Here is an 18,182-nt window from a genome sequence, read left to right as displayed (position 1 = left end):
TTCCAGTTCCACGACAACGTGGGGGGTTTTGCTGGGTTCTTTTCCTAAATGGCCTCTGCTAAGGAAGCATGTCAAAGACTTAAAAGGAAAATAAAATAATTCATGTATATTCAGGTCAGCTGCCCCTCCCCTGTCCACAGGCTCACTGAGAGCCCCACAGAAGCCCAGGACATCGATGAGGTGGTATTTGCCTTCCAGGAGCAAGGACAGCTCTTTCCCAAGAGACTCGTGTGTGCTCAGTGACCTGACAGCTTGACCTGTGCCACCTTGCCATGGGCAGAAATCCGACTCACTGCCCACCATGCTCCAGGGCCTGGGGAGCCAGGTTTTTAACAGGAGACACACCAGCAGCCCCCGCACCACGGCTGCTTTGTCCCAGACATCACCTTTGCTGGTCTGCAGGTCCTTCAGGACTGCTGAGCGAGTGCCACCCTGGCCCACCGCTCTGACCTGCCTGGCCAACCCTCCCAGCACACGTCCCTCAGCCTGACAGAGCTTCCTGCTCCCAAATGAAGGGGTCTGGCACCGGCAGGCGATGGCCAGGCTCTGGGTGTCCCTCGCCCGCTGTCCCACATCCTTCCACTACGGACAGGTCTGCAGAGCTGCCTGTCAGGGTCAGCACCCCTCGCAAGGCACTTCACAGACTCCTTTTTTAATCCCTCTCAATTTCCTATTTATGGTTGAACTTACATCTTTTAAGGGATTTTGTTCACCACACTGGGGCAAGCTTTGCCCTGTTTTAAAATGGTGATTTTTAATTTTAACTTAAATTGAGCTACTCGATGCTATCAGTGTATCACAGCGATACGTTTCTGCTACTCAGTGCTGTTGGCCAGTCGGAGCTGTTTGGGGGTTTCTTGGTGGTGCTGCTGCTTCTTTAAGTTTTGGCTTTGAGGGTTTTTGGTTTTTAAACCAATTGCCTCATTTACATGTAGTTCCCTCACTTACAGCTGTCCGCACACTGGACTGAGCTCGCTCTCTCCATCACAGGTCTTGTGACGGGCACTGCAAAGCAGCTCTCCCACCGGGACCCTCTTTAACCAGCTGACAGCATCGTGTGAAAACAAGTCTGGAAGCCCACCATTGCTTGTTGCATTACGCACGGACTTTCAGGACACCCTGAGCAAGAGGCAGCAAATGAGAACATGCCAGTTGCAGCGAGGAGAGTTTGATGCAGCTGGTGATGCAGGACTGGGGTAAGACAGCTGTGCCTGTACCACTGCCCAGAAACACACCACATTTGATGTGCCTGTGGACCCCTGCACAGTCTGCGGAAGGTTGTTCCTGTGGACCCCTGCACAGTCTGCGGAAGGTTGTTCCTGTGGACCCCTGCACAGTCTGCGGAAGGCTGTTCCCTTCCCAATCCTGTAAATACCCTGACGCAGGTTACCGTTTAGTTACGGAGCTTCTCACACCATGAAGGCAAAACATTGCAAAATCACGGGATTTTAAACACAATCTGGAAAAATCTACCTTGCAATTAGCACCCAGCTGACAGGCGTCGTTTTGTAAGCAAGAGACGTGGGTGTAGGAGGGATACTCCAAAGTCACAGGTAGTTGTATGTGGCACCCAACCACCTTTTCCACTTTGAGGGCTTTTACAACTCTAAATATTTTTTGAATACATGACCAAACCAACCCCCAAACTCCAATCTCGTCTGGCAGAATGTTGCCCTGTGACAGCGGCTTCTATCAGAGTGGGGACACACAGCGTAATGCTCAGGCCACATCTTCAAAGTCATTACTTCCACTGCCAAAGCTTGGCCAAGGAGTTACGCCATCTTCACAAAAGCAGAACCATTACACATAGCTTTGGGCAGGAGGAACAGGAGCGAACAGAAAACTTCGTTGCACTCATGCCCCCTTTTTAAACACAGAACCTAGAAATAGACTCTCTGATCCAAAAAGGAACCCGAGTTTGTTCTTAAACACAGGATGGGCCAAAAGAATACGCATTCCCCTCAGGACACCAGCAGTCATGGTTTAGGAAATAGCCATCTCTGTGACTGCTGAAACAGACTGTTTGGGATGGTTTCGATAAAGTCTGGAACTGCAGCTTTGCCATCTGTTTCCACAAAGCTTCAGGGCCTCCCTCGTTGGTACATGCCGGGTGTCGACTTTAAATGAGGACAGCAGTTTTAAGATGTCCACATCTTGAAACACTGCACACAGAAGATGGAGCTGGTAGCACTGAAGAACCCTTGGAAAGGTTCAAAGACCTAGATGCTACATTTCCTTTAAGCTCCTCCTTGGCTTCGAGGCTGGGCTCAGCCAGGAATAGAAACCCTGGCCACTTCCTCCCTCCCCACGGCTTGCTGGGCCGCTCCACCAGACCGGCCTCATCAGAGGAGCAAGGCGGAGCAAACCAAATCCCAGGCACCAGCAGACTCTTACCACCGTCCCGGGCTCCTGATTGTCGTTTAATAAAATATCAGATGTTCCAACCTCTAACGTGATAAGAGAGTCTTTAAAGAAGAACCTTGGAAGTGACAAAATAGGTCCACGCTCATTTGTCAAACCAGTTGCTCTGGTTGGAAAGTTGCTGTCAATCATCTGCTGTGACTAAGCAGGTCATCTTGCAGGCAGCCCGATATTAACCCCTCGCTTTGATAACAAACAAATGCTCTGCCACTCTGACCAGAGAGCTTGGAGCACTCAGAGTTCCACACTCACATTTTATATGAGGAGTTTTAGCTCCAAATTTCACTATTTCATTAAGTCACACACATAACTTGCAAACAACCTGGCACTGCGTTTGAACAGATGTGTCTCCTGCAAGCAGGGGAGCGAATCCACTGTGCAACTCGTTAGATGGGGTTTGTTAAAAGTGACGGCGTCAGAACAGCTTCCTTGTCACTCTAGAAGATGGCAGGCACGTGGGGCTCAGAAAGCCGTGTTCAGGAAGGGCAGATTTCATACAGCTCGATGAAAATGAAACCACAGGACTTCACTTTAAAATAGATTACTTCCCACCAACACCGGTGTGGCCAGACGACCTGCACAAAGCCTGTCAAAGGCCAGAGAAAATGTTTCTTCGGGACCACGCCCTGCAGTGGCAGCTCTTGTCTCCCAAGCTCTTGTCTCCTTGGCAGCACCAAGGGAGACCGTGGTTGTGATCCAGCATCTCCTCCATACTTCAAGCCACTTCGAGCAACAGAGAGAGCAAACAACTTAATGTTCGTTTTTCTTGTAAACCTTCAGCTCACTAGTATAGGTTGGTCACAGCAAGTAACACAAAAAGCAGTGCAAGTCTCCCCTTTCCTCCAAAAAGGGATTACATAATTTATGAAAGTAATATGTGAAAGGCATACTCTCTGAAAAGGCATAATCTTCTCTGTGTCGCTCCAGTTTTAGTATGTGTGCTCACCTCAGCAGCACACACGCTAAAATTGGAACGATATGAGGAAGATGAGCACAGCCCCTGTGCAAGGACGACACACAAATCCGTGACACGTTCCGTATTAAGTTCCTGCTATAGTAGTTCTCCTCCACAGGCACAATGCCTTCAGATATACACCTGCTCCAGCTGGCCTTACCCAGGGCCACAGTCCCTCCAGGAGTGCCCCTGCTCCAACATGGCCTTACCCAGAGCCATGGTCCCTCCAGGAGCGACCCTGCTCCAGCATGGCCTTACCCAGAGCCATGGTCCCTCCAGGAGCGACCCTGTTCTGTTGTGGGCTTATCCACGGACATATGCTTTGAGGTGCTCCAGCATCACCTCCTACACAGCAACTGAAGCTTCAAAGCATCCTTGCTGCAGCATGGACTTATTTACAGCACAGATGCTTCAAGGTGCACCTTCTCCAGCCTGGACCTATCCTTGGGCCACAATCCCTTCACAGCTAGACCTGCTGTGGCACGGATGTAACCATGGCCACAGACGCTTTGAGATGGACCTGCTCTGCCATGGACTTATCCATGGTCACAGAAGCTTTGGGGTGTCCTGCTCTCATGTGGACTCATTCTCAGGTGACAGTCCCTTTGACTCAAGTTCAGAGGGAAGTTCCAACCTGCCCAGTACAGCAGCGATGCCCTGGCCACCTGCCAGCCCCAGCACATGGCCATGGCTGTTATCAGAATGTCCCCAGGAGTAGCGGCGTGAGACCATCAGCAGCACAGCCAGCAGCAAACACAAAAAGCAGCCACGAATGAACACCAGACTCCAGTTTTCAGCAGGGCAAGCAAGCCCCATGGCCAGCGCAGGAGCTGCCGTTCACAGTAAACAGCACTAACAGTTACCAATTCCATCTAGCACATTCCAATCCAACCTGTCACTGTCTTGAACCCTTCCAGCTCCACACTGGGCACCAACTCGTTTAACCCCAGCTGGCAGCTCAGCCCCACGCAGCACTCGCTCACGCCAGCCCGGTGGGATGGGAGAGAGAATCCAAAGGGTAAAAGTAAGAAAACTTGTGGGTTGAGATAAAGACAGTTTAAGGGGTAAAGCCAAAGCCCTGCGTGCAAGCAAAGCAAACCAAGGAGTTCGTCCACTCCTTCTCATGGGCAGGCAGGTGTTCAGCCAGCTCCAGGAGGGACAGTGTGACGGTGACTTGGGAATACAAACCATCACTCCAAACATCCCCCGCTTCCTTCTTCCCCCAACTTTTTGTTGCTGAGCGTGATGTCATATGATGTGGACTATCCCCTTGGTCAGCTGGGGTCAGCTGTCCTGGCTGTGTCCCCTCCAGCTCCCTGCACTCCTCCAACCCACTCACTGGTGGGGTGAGGAGCAGAAAAGGCCATGAGACTTTGTGAGCTGTGCTCGGCACCAATGAAAACACCAGCACTGTTTCCAGCACAAATTCAAACCACAGCCCCACACCAGCTACTGAGAAGAAAATGAACTCTCTCCCAGCCCAAACAGCACACATTCTGCACTGACCCAATAGTAATCTATGTTTGTTTGGAAATCTGGGTAAGGCAGTGAAAACAAACTTGCTTAATTTTCAAGCTTATGACCTTTCACTTTTTATTCCATTTTAAACCACTCTTTTCCTAGTATCTCGTCAAAACAGTAATTTAGTCTATTTGTAAGACCTCACCCTACTGAGCTAAGTGAAAACACAGAAATTTCTTTCACTGAAATAAAGAATCAAGAAAGGATGTGATCCTGCAGCCTCGTCACAGCTGTTTTTCCCTGGAATCCAGAGATGATCACTGAAATAAAGAAATGAAACCAGCACACTAAACATTAATCACTAATATCCCTTTGCAGTCTCATTATCAAGATCTTAAAACATCTGAGAAGTTAAAATTTGATAACCAACAGTTTCTTGCATTTGTGAGAAAACTGTTACTCAGAGGTGAGTCTGTTTCTAATGGTACTTACAGTAACAAAATCAATGGCTAATTTCTTCAGGCTCTTTTAAACAACACCCCAGCTTTCAAACAGAACTCAGGAGAGTCTTTAACTCCCTCCCTGTACCACTGAAAACTCCTCTATCTTCTGCTTTTTGAGTGCACGCCCAAGCGCTCAGCACCCTCTGCTCCGAGGCAGAGGCACTGCTCAGGGCTGCGACCCTTGGCCTCTCCGCACCCTGAAAAGGCCACGTAAGTGTGTAAGGCCCTAAGTAGCTGTAAAAAAAGTCCTAACCGCACACGTCTCTTCTTCTCACTTTTAGTTTCTCTTTGAGTACGCGAGGTGCGGCCCCACCTGTTACGTAATTCAACTGCCCTCCACGTTACTTCACTTGCCTTACAAGACAGCAGGTCTACCCCACAGGCGGATCCGTTTGAGCGGTATCAACCATTGGTGAAATATCTTGCACAAGTCTCACCAGCAACACGTCAGCAAATGTCAGCCTCTACACGGCTCCTCTGCAAAGCCACGATACCCAAGTCTGAGGCAGTTTTAGGAACCTACAAACAAGTAAGGCACCTATGCTGCAGAGAAGATTCTATTTGGTGCAAGTGGTGTGTCACCCCTCGTCCCACAAAAACCATCAGCAGAGTTTGCGGGCTGCAGTCATTGACAAAGGTACAATGACAGAATGGGCTGGGTTAGTGGGTCCCAGAGGCCCCCTCCTATTCCATCATCTACATTTCAGCAACTGCTTACAAACAGGCGATGTACCTCCCCTCCTCCTCCTCCTTTGGTTAGTAGCTCAGCATGCCCACACTACCACAAACTGCTGATCCGTGCCTGAGAAAGCAATGTCCGGCCTGACGGAGAGGGCTCCTTCGCTACTCCCAGCTCCCTCTCCCACAACACGCGACAATCGATTTCCTCCCACTCGCCTGCTGATTTCATCTTCGTTTGAAGGAAAGTTTTTCCCACTGATGAAAGACCATTTTCTAAGGAATTTTAGCATTCAGGAAGAAGCTGAATTGGCCATTTCATATGCAGTCTGCTATTATTTCTACAAACATTTATCATCTTAATCAATTAAACTTAAGTGAAATTCCATACTCCTTCACTCATCTCCAGCAACAAAAAGCTTTTCTGGATACCAGGATTAGGATCTCTAATTTTTAAAGCCTTTTTAAATTCTTGTTCTCATTTTATATTGGTTTATAATCTAATCCACTATTTTTAAAATATGTCGTTACCAATTTACATCATCTGATCAGATAAAAAGCTACAGAAGAACTGTATGTTCTACGGACGACAGCATGTGATAACTGCACTTGTCCACACCTTGTTTTTTTACCTGACTCCAGAGATCGCACAACCCTTTCCATTTGACAAACAACCTCCTTCGAAGTCAGATCATGCACCCTCGTCTCTTAAAAGTGTCAGTGATTTAATTAAACGTGGTTTAAAAACTGCTGAGGAGAGCAGTAGTACAGCAACAGGCTCCAGCACAGACTAGGAAAGTCCACATCCAACTCAGCATCACAAACGCCCCTAGGGCGACTTGGTTCTCTTGGAGATGCTCCACCATGAAGCAACTGTCAGTGCAGCGTTTGACGCGTCCTGGCAGCACTACCCTGGCAGAGCTCTCCTTGCACATAGAGTTGTACTGAAGACGTACCAGACCCTATTACTACATCATTACATATGATCACACACCAGGCAAGCAGGTTCTCCAAGCGCTGACAACAAAAATAACCCACATTAGCTGCTCGTTGCTGTCACTGGACTCGGCTCAGCAGGGCAGCCCTTCTGCAGCCTGGCAACAAAACCCACAAAGAAGCCCAGAGCTTCACACTTGTGGTCCCCAAGGCAGGTTATGAGAGTGTGGAAAGGCACGGCCTGAGACACACCATGCAGGGCTCAGAGGACTCACAGAAGTGCTGAAGTCAAGGGCAAGGCCAGACGCCCACATACCCCAAGCAGCAGCGTCCTCTCTAAACATCCATCTGCAAAGGGAGAGAGTGAACGAAGCCTCTTCTGTCACACAGAGTCACGTGGTTGGAAAAGAGCCCTATAACGGCTGGAGGATTCTCATCCGAGACCAGAAACTCATTTTCTAAAAACTTCAAACCACTGACGTGCTGTTTTCACACCCCTCTCATCCCACTGGAGATGCAGTCAAGCTACTGCCTACTTGTGAACAAAGAAGTCCTCCACCTCCAAGCCCCTCTTCTCAAGGCGAAGCGGGTAAGTAAATACTCAGAGACAGGAACACATCCCTAAAGAAACCCAACCTACTCCACACTCCAAGTTTCTAAGACAAGACAAGACCGAGGTCTCTGAGGCAGCCAGCAGCCCCACCACAAGAGATCTTTTCGATAGGGACAACTACAGGACTTTTCCCCATTTTCCTGATAATCAAAGCATCATATCAGATCCTCCAAAATAAACCCAAAACAAACCAATTTTGCTTATTGGAATAAGCCACATACTTCGTTGATACTCAGCTCTTACCTGACAGTACCATGAGTTTCCCAAGTAGCATTTTGAGATGAAGCAGATTGGTACCCGGTTTCTTTTTTAGGAGAAAACTCACATCCCGAGCAGGATTCACTTACTTAAAACTTAGTTGTGCAAATGAATGCAACCAGAAACATTAAGTCTCTGCACAAAGCGACAGCAGGGAGAGTTGTGCCCTGCTGCTCAGAAGTTTCCTATTAAACCCTGCGTGACCGGGACGCATAAACACCATCATGATCTCCAGCTGTTTTCTGACACACAGTAACTGCACAAACCTATTACGAATGGCATGAAGAATGTATTACTGTAAAATCTAATATGGAACCCAGTTTCTTAACTGAATTACAGTAGCAGTGGACTGAATTCAAGACAGACATTATTATTAATATTATTTTGGAAATCCTTCCCCAACAGCAGTTTTTCCTTTGCAATCTCAGAAAAACAGAGGTATTCGATCAAAAAGCAAAGTTGCGTGTAATATTGCATCTTCTCAGCAAAGAAGTGGCTCTTGTTGGATACTGATTTTCAGAGTGCATCAGACCTATAGTTTTCTAGGAAGACTTAACGTGGCCCAGGAGGTCCAGAGGTAGAGACGGAATATGGAGTGTACGACCAGCTGATATAGACTACATGAAAAACACAGCTGGCTGGTATGGAAATGTTCTCCACAGAAGATGCCAAAATGACTTCTGAGGAGCACGACTTCCTCCAGAAATCCACACAATTGTAGTGATTATTGATGTAAGGAACCATTATTACAAAACTCTACATGATATCCTGGATAAGTAATACCATGTCCTGGAATCTGAACTTCAGTCTCACACAAGAGCAGCAAGAAAAGCTGACATCATCCACACTGGAGCTGAACCCTGGGTGCTGGGCAGCATCTCTGCTCCCTGCAAAGAGCTCGTGAAGCTGAGGTGACACTGGAAATCTCAAGACCAGGTGAAACGGCCACCTGGCACATCAAGCAGCACAGGGCACAGGAAGAGAGTGGACGTGCTTTTGCCACAGAATATACAGGTGCGTTTCAAACATCACAACATGTAGCTCACATGTTGTTTCAGCCAGCGGAAGAACTCTAGCAGAAAACATCACGGCAGAGGTTAGTGTGAGCTGAGTTGGGGAGGATGCAGGAGGCACGTGCACAACGTTACACCTCTGCAGTGAAGATGAGGTAAGAAAAACCACCAGCAGAGACAAAGCAATGGCACTCAGTTGTTCTCCCAACCCAACCCACCACTTGTGGAAGCACAATTACTCGCCCCTCCAGTAACCACCATAACTCAAGACTCTGGACTCGTGCAGGGTGGACAACCTGGAACCTGTACTGCTGTGGGAAGGCAGCAGAGCTGCACGTCCTGTCTCGCAGTTTCCTTTAACCGAGGTCTGTGATACTGCAGTGCCTCAGCACAGGGATGGAGCACGCTCTGTGCAGGTCACATCTGCCTGGCTCCTTTTGCAGGTGACCAGCAAAGCCGCGGTCACTATCTGCCTCACCCTCGCATATGGGCTAAGTAGTTGGAATTCTTGCATTTTATTTTTCTTTCCCACCGAAATTTGAAACTACTTGATGTGAAGTCAGGGCCAAGACAATGAGCTGAATTAGTTTTTCCTTCTATTTGTGTGTCATCTATTCCAGCTGTTTTGTTCACTGCTGCCCCACGGGGATGAGGCATCCACCAAGAGTATCTGCCCAGCATTTCCAGAAGCCAACACTGAGAACAGGATTAACTCCTGGGCCACGAGTGTCCTGGCTATTTAAGCAAAGGCTATATTATAAATGGACATCACAGTACAGCGAAGCAGCCAGAAAACCGCTGTGCCGAGAACACGAGTAATCTGCACATACAACAATGCGCCATGTTAATACCTCAGTAAATGAGATTAAGACGTGCGTATACTGCCAGACTGAGAGACCGTCTGCGACACCAAAGGGAGCTGCACACCGCACACACTGCGGCCACCTCACTGCACACACGCTGGTGTCTGTGTTTCTAAGAACAGTGAGATCATTTCATTAATGCATTTTAAAGTTCATTCTGTACACCCAAGGCGACACTTTTTTGGGTATTTCAGTAACACAAAACCAAGACAGTTGTGGCTACAGCTCTACAAAGCTTCTCCTAGTGCTTGTAACTTGGACTGAGAACAGGGTTTTACTGGTATGTAATTTATCTCAAGAAAAATGACACTGGAACTGTTTGCAGAATGCGTCCGTTCTGCTGTACCAGCACATCAGTGGTAGGACACGGGCTCAGGCAGCCTTCCTCTACCCCAGCAAATGATGGGGATCTAATTGTTTCTTGCCATTAGCCACAAGCAAGGGGGTTGTGAGGAGAAACGTTACTACCGAGAAACATATGTTTGTTTTCTCCCAGGCAAATTTCTGAGTGCTGAGAACTTGCTCTCCTCTTGTATGGCTTGTGGAGAAGCCGCTGATCGTAACATCCAACAGTGCGGGAACGAATGTTTCTCAGGCCAGTGGTAAAGAGATTTAACAGAATGTCCTAAGAAAAAGGCTCCAAACCACATTTTGCACTGAAGTGCCAACACTAGATCCCTCATGTGCCCCAAAAAGAAGCACTCTGAGGAGACCCAGAAGCCACAGGCTACTAAAACAAAACAGAACAATCTGCTGGCTTCTCTTTATGACCAGCTTACAAGAGGTAAGACGATAGTGAGTTTAAAGTTTTCTTTCTTCACTAAATATTGTGCATCAATAAAAAAAAGAAAACACAGAGCATGGCTGAAAATTTTGCAACCACATGAGAGGAGTCCAAGGCATCAGTGCCGCACCCGTCCCACCGACCCGCGAAGGAGGTGGCGGGGAGCTGTGAAGGACCCCTTACTCGAGCTCAAGGACACACTGGTAGCAGCACTGCCCTTCCCATCACACTCCTGACCAAACGCAGGGCTCTGATCGCTGGGACAACAGCATCCGCCTGGGAAACTCGACCAGGCGAAGCACAGGTGCTGGCAAACAGGACCGGCAGAGAGCGATACCGAACCTGGTGTGGAAATTGGAGAAACCCCACATCTAATCTTGCAACGTGTAACAAACAAACAGTCATGGTTTGGTACGAGTATTACACCGGTGCCAGGGTCCTCCCCTAAGATTTTCACTACTTGAAGTTAGGCAATATTTAAAAATAAAATTAAATTGGAAAGGAAAAAAAAAACCAAGACAGCCCCCTAAAACCCACCTGGTAATGGTGGCTATAAAAGGGGACCTGGTAACCTTCTAAAATGTAGAAATAATTCCAGTTTACGGCTACATACACACATAGTCAGCAGCGTGTTCACTGCCAGAACAAGCAGTAACAGTCAAACCAACACGGGACATTTGCACCTCCCAGACAACTTGCTCTCACTGTGTACAAGTCATCTTTAACACAGTAAATGTGTGATGTAGGAGTTGTGTAACACAATTATTTCACATCTATGGGAAGATCCATGAGCGAAGCTGGTTCAACTACAGTTCTGCTCTCACTGCCAGCAGAAGAGTACAACGGGGTGCAACCATCATATAAGACGGATAAAGAAACCAGTGGGCAACAAAACCCAACCAGTGTTTCATAAGCTAGAGCTAGGCTTAAAATAGAGATCATTGCAGGGCAAAGAATTTAGCAGAAATTAACTATTTGGGTTGGACTTAAAAACACCTACTCAGCTACAGCTAGCTGAGTGGATCAGCTAAGACTGGGAAAAGTGGATTACATCTTACATCACCTATCACTTATCCAGCTACCTTCTGTGGGACAACCCCCACTCATCCTTTTCTGCCAAAATAATTCAATTTTTTGTTGTGTATTTCCAAGACTCAAACCCCAACTACAGTATTACATTAAGCTGACAAATCACAACAGGCTATTGAAACCCCGAGCACTCCCTCCAAACAACAAGTCTGTTTTTTATATCAAAATAGAACCATTAAGACTCGTTTCCATATGGACCATACATTATACACTGCTGAGTCAGACAACATTTGAAGAAGTACATCCACCCGTGCCAAGCCAGTGGCCTTGGCCAAAAGCCGAGCAGAAACAATGCAGCCAGGCGAACGGACAACTGACCTTTACCATTTCTACTGAACGACCACTTTTCCCCCCTTCTCTTCTAGTAAAGTGTCTGAGCCCAAGAAGAATCCCAGTTAAAGAGGGGCGGCAGAGTGGTAACTCCTCCTGGGAACAGGGCTTTGGACTGCTGCTGACCACCAGGACTCTCTCCCCCTTCCAGATTCTCCTCCTCCTCCATGGCTTCTCCCAGCTCTTGCCCTTTCTTAAACTTCCTTAATGATCCTCAGCCCCCACAAGCTTAAGTACTAGGAACGGTTTCAAGTGTAATAAGAGAAGCCGTAACAGAGCCAGTGGGGCCCAGTTTTTGTCGATCCTGGCTGTAGGCTGAGGGGAAAAGCACAGAGCAACCCCCACGTCGCTGCCTTGAGTCTCGGCAGCCTTCTTTCCCCCCGCAACAAGCCGCATCTCCAGGAAGTCACAGGAATAAAGCAGCTGAGCGATGGATTTAATGTATATACCAGGCCAGAGTCCGATGAGTGTGCGTTGCTAAAATAATTTCCTTGAAATTTAGCGTTTTTCACTGCCCTTTGTGTAATAAATCACAAATAATATCCCATCAGAGACAGACACCAGCAAACCCTCCACTTCTTCAGTGAAGCATTTTCCAAATGCTTTCAGCCTGGTTTACTCCACTGCCAGATGCCGTCTCACTTCTTCCAGTAAAACCTGCGGCAAAGTGTCCCACTTCGCCTGCTCCCCTGCTTCTATCCACCGGCCTGCGGATCGCTCCACGGCGATCACTGGCAGCTCACTCAGCGGGGTGGCCTCACCAAGGCGGTCCAGAACGAAGCTGTCCTGCGGGGATTCGCTGTGCTTGCAAAAACTCAGAGCAGTAGCTGCTCAAAAGCTGAGCTGCAGCTCCTGGTTTTGCACAACAGCACAAGCACCAGCAGGTTCTGCTACGACCCCGAGCTACAGGCAGCAATTTATTGTCTGTTGCTGATTCACTCTCACCGAACGGAATCCCGAAGTCCATGAATCCAGAAATCCTGAATTCTTTGCTCGCTTCAGAGTATCTCCTGCCATTCACAGGAGAATTGATTGGTTTTCTCTGTCCGGATCATCACTCGCCTCATTAAAGCCAGCACGCTGTGCTATCCTGAGAAGCAAAATCCACATTTGCATGACATCAATTCAAGAGTTTATGGACTGTGGGTCTATAGAGACGGTACGCGCCTTCCATTTAAGCAGTCGGATTAAATGCTGCCTGAACACCAGGGCAGAACTGCAGCTCTTCTTCCCACACATTTAGGATAATTAATACGTTGGGAATAGTCAAATAATTCTACTAATGCTACAAAATACTTCCTATTGGAAATGGAAGTTTAGCCTGCTGAATTCTCAAAAGCCCAGCCTTCACCTCACGCCATCGGCACCTAAAAGAAACAACCCCAAACACAGCAGAACCTGGCAAGACAACCCTTTCTTTGTCTGTCAAAGCAAGGCCGATTCCGTAAAGCCTTCTGTAAGATAAACAAACAAACCCACAACACATCGCCTTAAACTAACCCAGTTTAGACCAAAGATTTCTGCCAAGGCTCAGGAAGAAAGAGAATCCCTGCTCCAAACACAGGGTTTGTTAGCATCACTAAGGGTTTAAAAAGAAGATGGAGTTTTCTCTATTTTATGGGAAGAAAATAACTAAGGCAAACCCAAACGATGTTGGTTTTAGAATTGGACTTTGCAGTTTTAGTATGTAAAAATCCATGGGAAGTAAGGATGGCTTCTGTAAGGCCCAGAAATAATGAATTTTTATGCAAAACTCAGTTAGGAGCTACCCCGAAATTCTTTACACATTCCTTAAATTGAGAAATAAAGTTATCTTCAGGCAAAAAAAGGCAATAAAACATAAGACACCCTCACAGAAAGTGAGAACGTGAACGCTCACAGCACACCACTGTTACCAGTAGCGGGTGGTGGAAGCTGACTTCCACCCACCACGCCAGGATGCTCCTCGCCTACCAGAGGAGCTTTGTCCAGGGCTCCTGCCAGTGCTCCTGCTGCTGCCCAGCTCCAGCGCACACACACCAGCACACACCTCCCAGCTCCTGCAGAAGAGCCCCAGCAACATCAAGTACTGCTGCCCTTTGCACTCTGGAGCGGGTGTAGTCTGCGGGGTTGTCACCACAGCCTTACCAGAAACACAGCACATGTCTAAAACTGGTGTTCATGAAATCCCCCCGCAGCCGCACGATCAGCTACGTGTGAATCACCCACTCACGAACACGCTCGGTGCTTCCTCACTAGCGCTGGAAAATAAAAACAACGCGTGAACTGCGCAGAAGAATTCTCACACGGGACACCTCCATTGCCCACGAGGAATCTGCTTACTTAAACAGTCACTGAAATCCACCTCCCAAACCCAGAAATAGTTCTTCTGGCTTTGACACAGATTTTATACTGACTGCCGTTAAAGACAGAGTGAGAGCAAAATGGAAAACCACCCAAAAAACCCCACAAAACAAACTAAACACAGCGTGCAGGTTGGGCTGTTTATGCAGTAGTGCAAAGGATTTCTGCTCGGTCAGAATACATGATAAAGCACGTTCAACATTCACGTATCAAAACAGAATTCATCCACAAATTCAGGTTTTTCTGTCTGATTCCTTACATTACAAATTGCTTTAAACAGGTCAAAGAAAAAAACTCCACCTCTTCACTACAAAAATTAAAAACCATGTAATAAAGCTATAACGAAAGCCTTTTCAAAGCTGTCTTCCTGAAATGGAGAAGAAATCCTCACACCCCTCACGGCGACCGTGGGAAAACGGAGCGAGTAGCAGGCAGGGAGAGCCTCGCAACCAGCGGCTAACGCGCCGTGGTCAACAGTCAGCAAGGCAAGGGAAGAAGAAAGTTAAACCAGATACTTCATGAAAAGTCTACGGTTACTGGTTTTATGTATGTGGACTTGAAGAGCCATGTTCTCCCTAAGGCTCCACAGATCCCCGGCAGAGCCCTCCTCCTCCACGGCACCCAACTCTGTGCTTGAGCACCTGGCAGTTAAACAGAGGCCAGCACTAAGCAGAATAGACAGCCGAGCGTCCCCGCGGCCATTGGCACCGTCTCCGTGGCGAGAGGAGACATCCAAAGCCACCCCCGGAGAGAGCTGCCACCAGCGCACTCGGCCCCAAAGGCCAGAGGAGAAGCGCTGTGCTGGAGTCTCGGCACCGTGGAACGACTCACAGATACGTGACTAGGAAGGCACCTAGAATAGGTACTAACCGCCCCCCCCAAATCCCTGCTCTCAGAAAACCAGCTCTAAGCAAGCCCCCCCTGCAGTTCCAGCGAAGAGTTAAATTCCAGGTATGTTTAAATCTCACTGCAAATACTCTTATCTCTTTAAACGCAGTTATTAAACAAAACGACGGGTATTTTCTATTCGGAATCTTCTAGCCCATGTGAGGCAAATGCAATTACCAAGCACAGGTAAAACTCTTGTTCAGCTTAAATGTAGTTCTAGAAATTTACCCAGCAACCAAGTTATTTTTGTGCTTCACATTTAAGTAACACTAGGAAGAAAAAAACCCAGCCACCCAGCGACCGACCCTCTAACCCTTGAGAACGAAGCAGCTTTTGTACACGGTTAAATACTTCCTTCTATACCACCCGCCGTATGGGTCCTGCTACCACGTCCTCGATTTTCCCTCTAGGCTGGATCTTAGAATTTGTACTTTCATTTCTTCCTTTTTTAAAGCACGCAGCTCCCCCACTCTTCTCCTCCCTTTAATACCAATAGTGGAGCTACTATGGCACTGTGGAATCAAACCAGCCTGGCGATGCCTGACCAGATGAGACGGCCGCGCGTAACGAAGGAATGAGGGATGGCTGACTTTGGAAGGAAAAACCACCCCCAAAGCCAGCAGCAGGCATGCAGTCGAGCTAAACAGACTTGGAGTATTTTAATAAAGACCAAGAAAAACTAATTACCTTGAATAGCCATTAGAGAAAGCAGGTCTGCCAGCGAGGTTGAGCGATCCCAAAGGAGCCAGCGGCTCGTCCCCGGATCCCTGGCACCTATTCCAATTTTCTGAACCGGCAGGAAGAGATGGAATGATATTAAAAATTGGTTTCTGATCCTGCTGCTGAGAGAGCGATGCAGTATTTAAATCATAATGATACATTTGTCCCCCAGAGGTACTGACACCATGGACAGATATGGCAGAGACTTTAGTACCCAGCAGACTCGACCCAGCAAAGTTTGCCTGACAATAAATTGGGCCCATGTTTTCTTGCTTTATGCCCGGGGTACAGAGTTCGATGAAGTCTTCCTTTTCTGTTTTCACTTGAGGCATTGGCATTTTGGAACTGGGTACAAGGTCACCGCGGTCATTGATTTTAGGTTTAGTGTCAGGTAAAATGGGAGGCTTGCAGTCTTCCCCGAGATTTCCTTCCAGGAGAAACGCATCATCTGCGGATATAGGAGACAACAAGCCACCGTCATCGAGCAACGGGTCAAGCCTCCACGGGCTCCCGTTAGGCTCTTTGCCAGGCGATACCGGCGGCAATTCTAAATCCTGGAGAATATCCAGGGTGCTTTGGTCTTCAGAGAATAACTTCAAGTTGCCGCCGTTCGAGCCCACCTGGCTCTGGACTGCAGTTCCTGACTCTAAAGGGACGCTGCGGCCAGCCATGCCGGGGAAATCGGGCTCAAGTGGCAGCTCAGAAGATACTGCTCCCTTTGTGTCCTTGGCCAGGCTCGAGGACTTGTTCAAGCTCGCAATACTTTCTTCCAGGAGCCTGAAGTCCGTTTCTCCAGAAGAGATGCCGATTTGGCCCTGCTGCGAAAATCCAAGGTCGTTTCCCATCACTTTTGCGTCTGTCTCCCCCATGTACAGTCCCATCGAGAGCGACACTGCCTTGGAAAGGTCTGGCGGAGGCACATTGTTTACTAATCCTTTTGAAAAGTCAGCCAAAGCAGGTTGCTGGTTGGAATCTGACTGAGAAGACGCGGGGAGAGGAGATGTAGACACAGGGGCTTGGACAGTGGCTCCACCCCTGAAGGGTGGATGAAAGTCCATCATGATCCCTCCTTTGGTACTGATGAGCGCATTTTTCCTTGTTTCGTCTTGATCCGACGAGTTAAGCAATTCTTTGGAATCCATTACTGTACCATCAGCTATAAAAAGACAAGAAGCAGTCAGAGTTAGCACAGTGAGGATATTTTAATAACCGATTAAAATAAAAAAAGTTCAATCATTAGCCTGGCAGACCTGGTTTAGCTGCTCAGGGAGTGAAAGCACAGCAGATCGTGCTACGAGCTGACGTGTGCCACATCTCTCAACCCCCCTGGCTTTGGGTTTGGCTTTTTGTTTGTGGGGGTTTTTTTAATATTTCTGACTGGTAACAAGGAAATATATTTTGTAAAGCCTTGCTACCCTTGGCTGAAGTAGTGAGTCTGCCTGCCTGCAACTCCAGCTGCAGCATGAGACACCTTTCTGAGTGCACTTTCTAGCCCTGTCACCCACCCAGGCAAGTCAGGAAGTGTCAGAATTATTTAAGTTCCCAATTCACAAATTTTGGAAGGTGACTTTCCCTGGTATTTAATGACACCTCGAGCAGGGCAGGGGAGAAGGACGTTTATCACCTTGCCTGAGTCAGCTCCCCCTCCCCACGGGTGCGGGTGCACCCTCCCAAGCCGGTACTACCAGCCCGACAAAATCTATGAGGTTTGTTATTGTCTAGGAGCTGCACAGCCTCTCCACCACAACACACCACGTCTCCTCTACTTGCGCAGGTTCGGCTTTAAATGCAACTCCTGAATCTGGAAATAAACTCTTTAAATCAATCTCAAGTTGATACGTAAAAGATAACTAAAAATAAAGCAGAATTTTTACGAGCTTCAAACGCTTTAACAGCTCACAGCTATCCTCCAAACACATCCAACACTGACAACAAATCTCCTAAGTTTCATCTGTTTGTATTTACTACATTTATTCTCAGCACAGAACATAAATATTTGGAATAACTGTAAATTCTTTGGCAAACTTTCTCTACTGTTTGTCCACGGCCTAACGCTAACAGCAAACAGCGCCCAGCTCGCTCCCCCCAGCCCCGAAGAGGCGGCAATGCCCAAGTCAAAGCCCGGCCACGCAATTATCCATTAAACAGAGCGACCCAGCAGTGCTCACAGCAAGTTTACGGTCGTCTTAATTATAAACCCACTGTTTCTGCCACCCGTTTTCTCCAGCCCGCCGACGAACGCTGCTGCTGCGGCTCTCTGTATGCCAAAGTTAAGGCTGCGATCAACAGAAAGTCCCCACGTGTGACAGTTTTTAAGGTGGCCCCAG

At 47.9% G+C, this 18,182-nt stretch overlaps 1 protein-coding gene across 1 annotated transcript in view; it reads right to left on the bottom strand.

The window, feature by feature from the left end:
- Positions 1 to 16,997, bottom strand: part of NR3C1 (nuclear receptor subfamily 3, group C, member 1 (glucocorticoid receptor)) — a 64,134-nt gene extending 47,137 nt beyond the window's left edge. The window contains exon 1 of the mRNA XM_010144895.1: positions 15,823 to 16,997. Coding sequence (XP_010143197.1) covers positions 15,823 to 16,997 — 1,175 coding nt within the window. The remainder of the gene's footprint in view (positions 1 to 15,822) is intronic.
- Between the last annotated feature and the right edge of the window lie 1,185 nt (positions 16,998 to 18,182).

This window comes from Buceros rhinoceros, unplaced genomic scaffold (assembly GCF_000710305.1).
Source record: "Buceros rhinoceros silvestris isolate BGI_N320 unplaced genomic scaffold, ASM71030v1 scaffold5941, whole genome shotgun sequence".
NCBI lineage: Eukaryota > Metazoa > Chordata > Aves > Bucerotiformes > Bucerotidae > Buceros > Buceros rhinoceros.
Note: the sequence above shows the minus strand (reverse complement) of the source record. Positions and strands in the feature narration are given on the sequence as shown.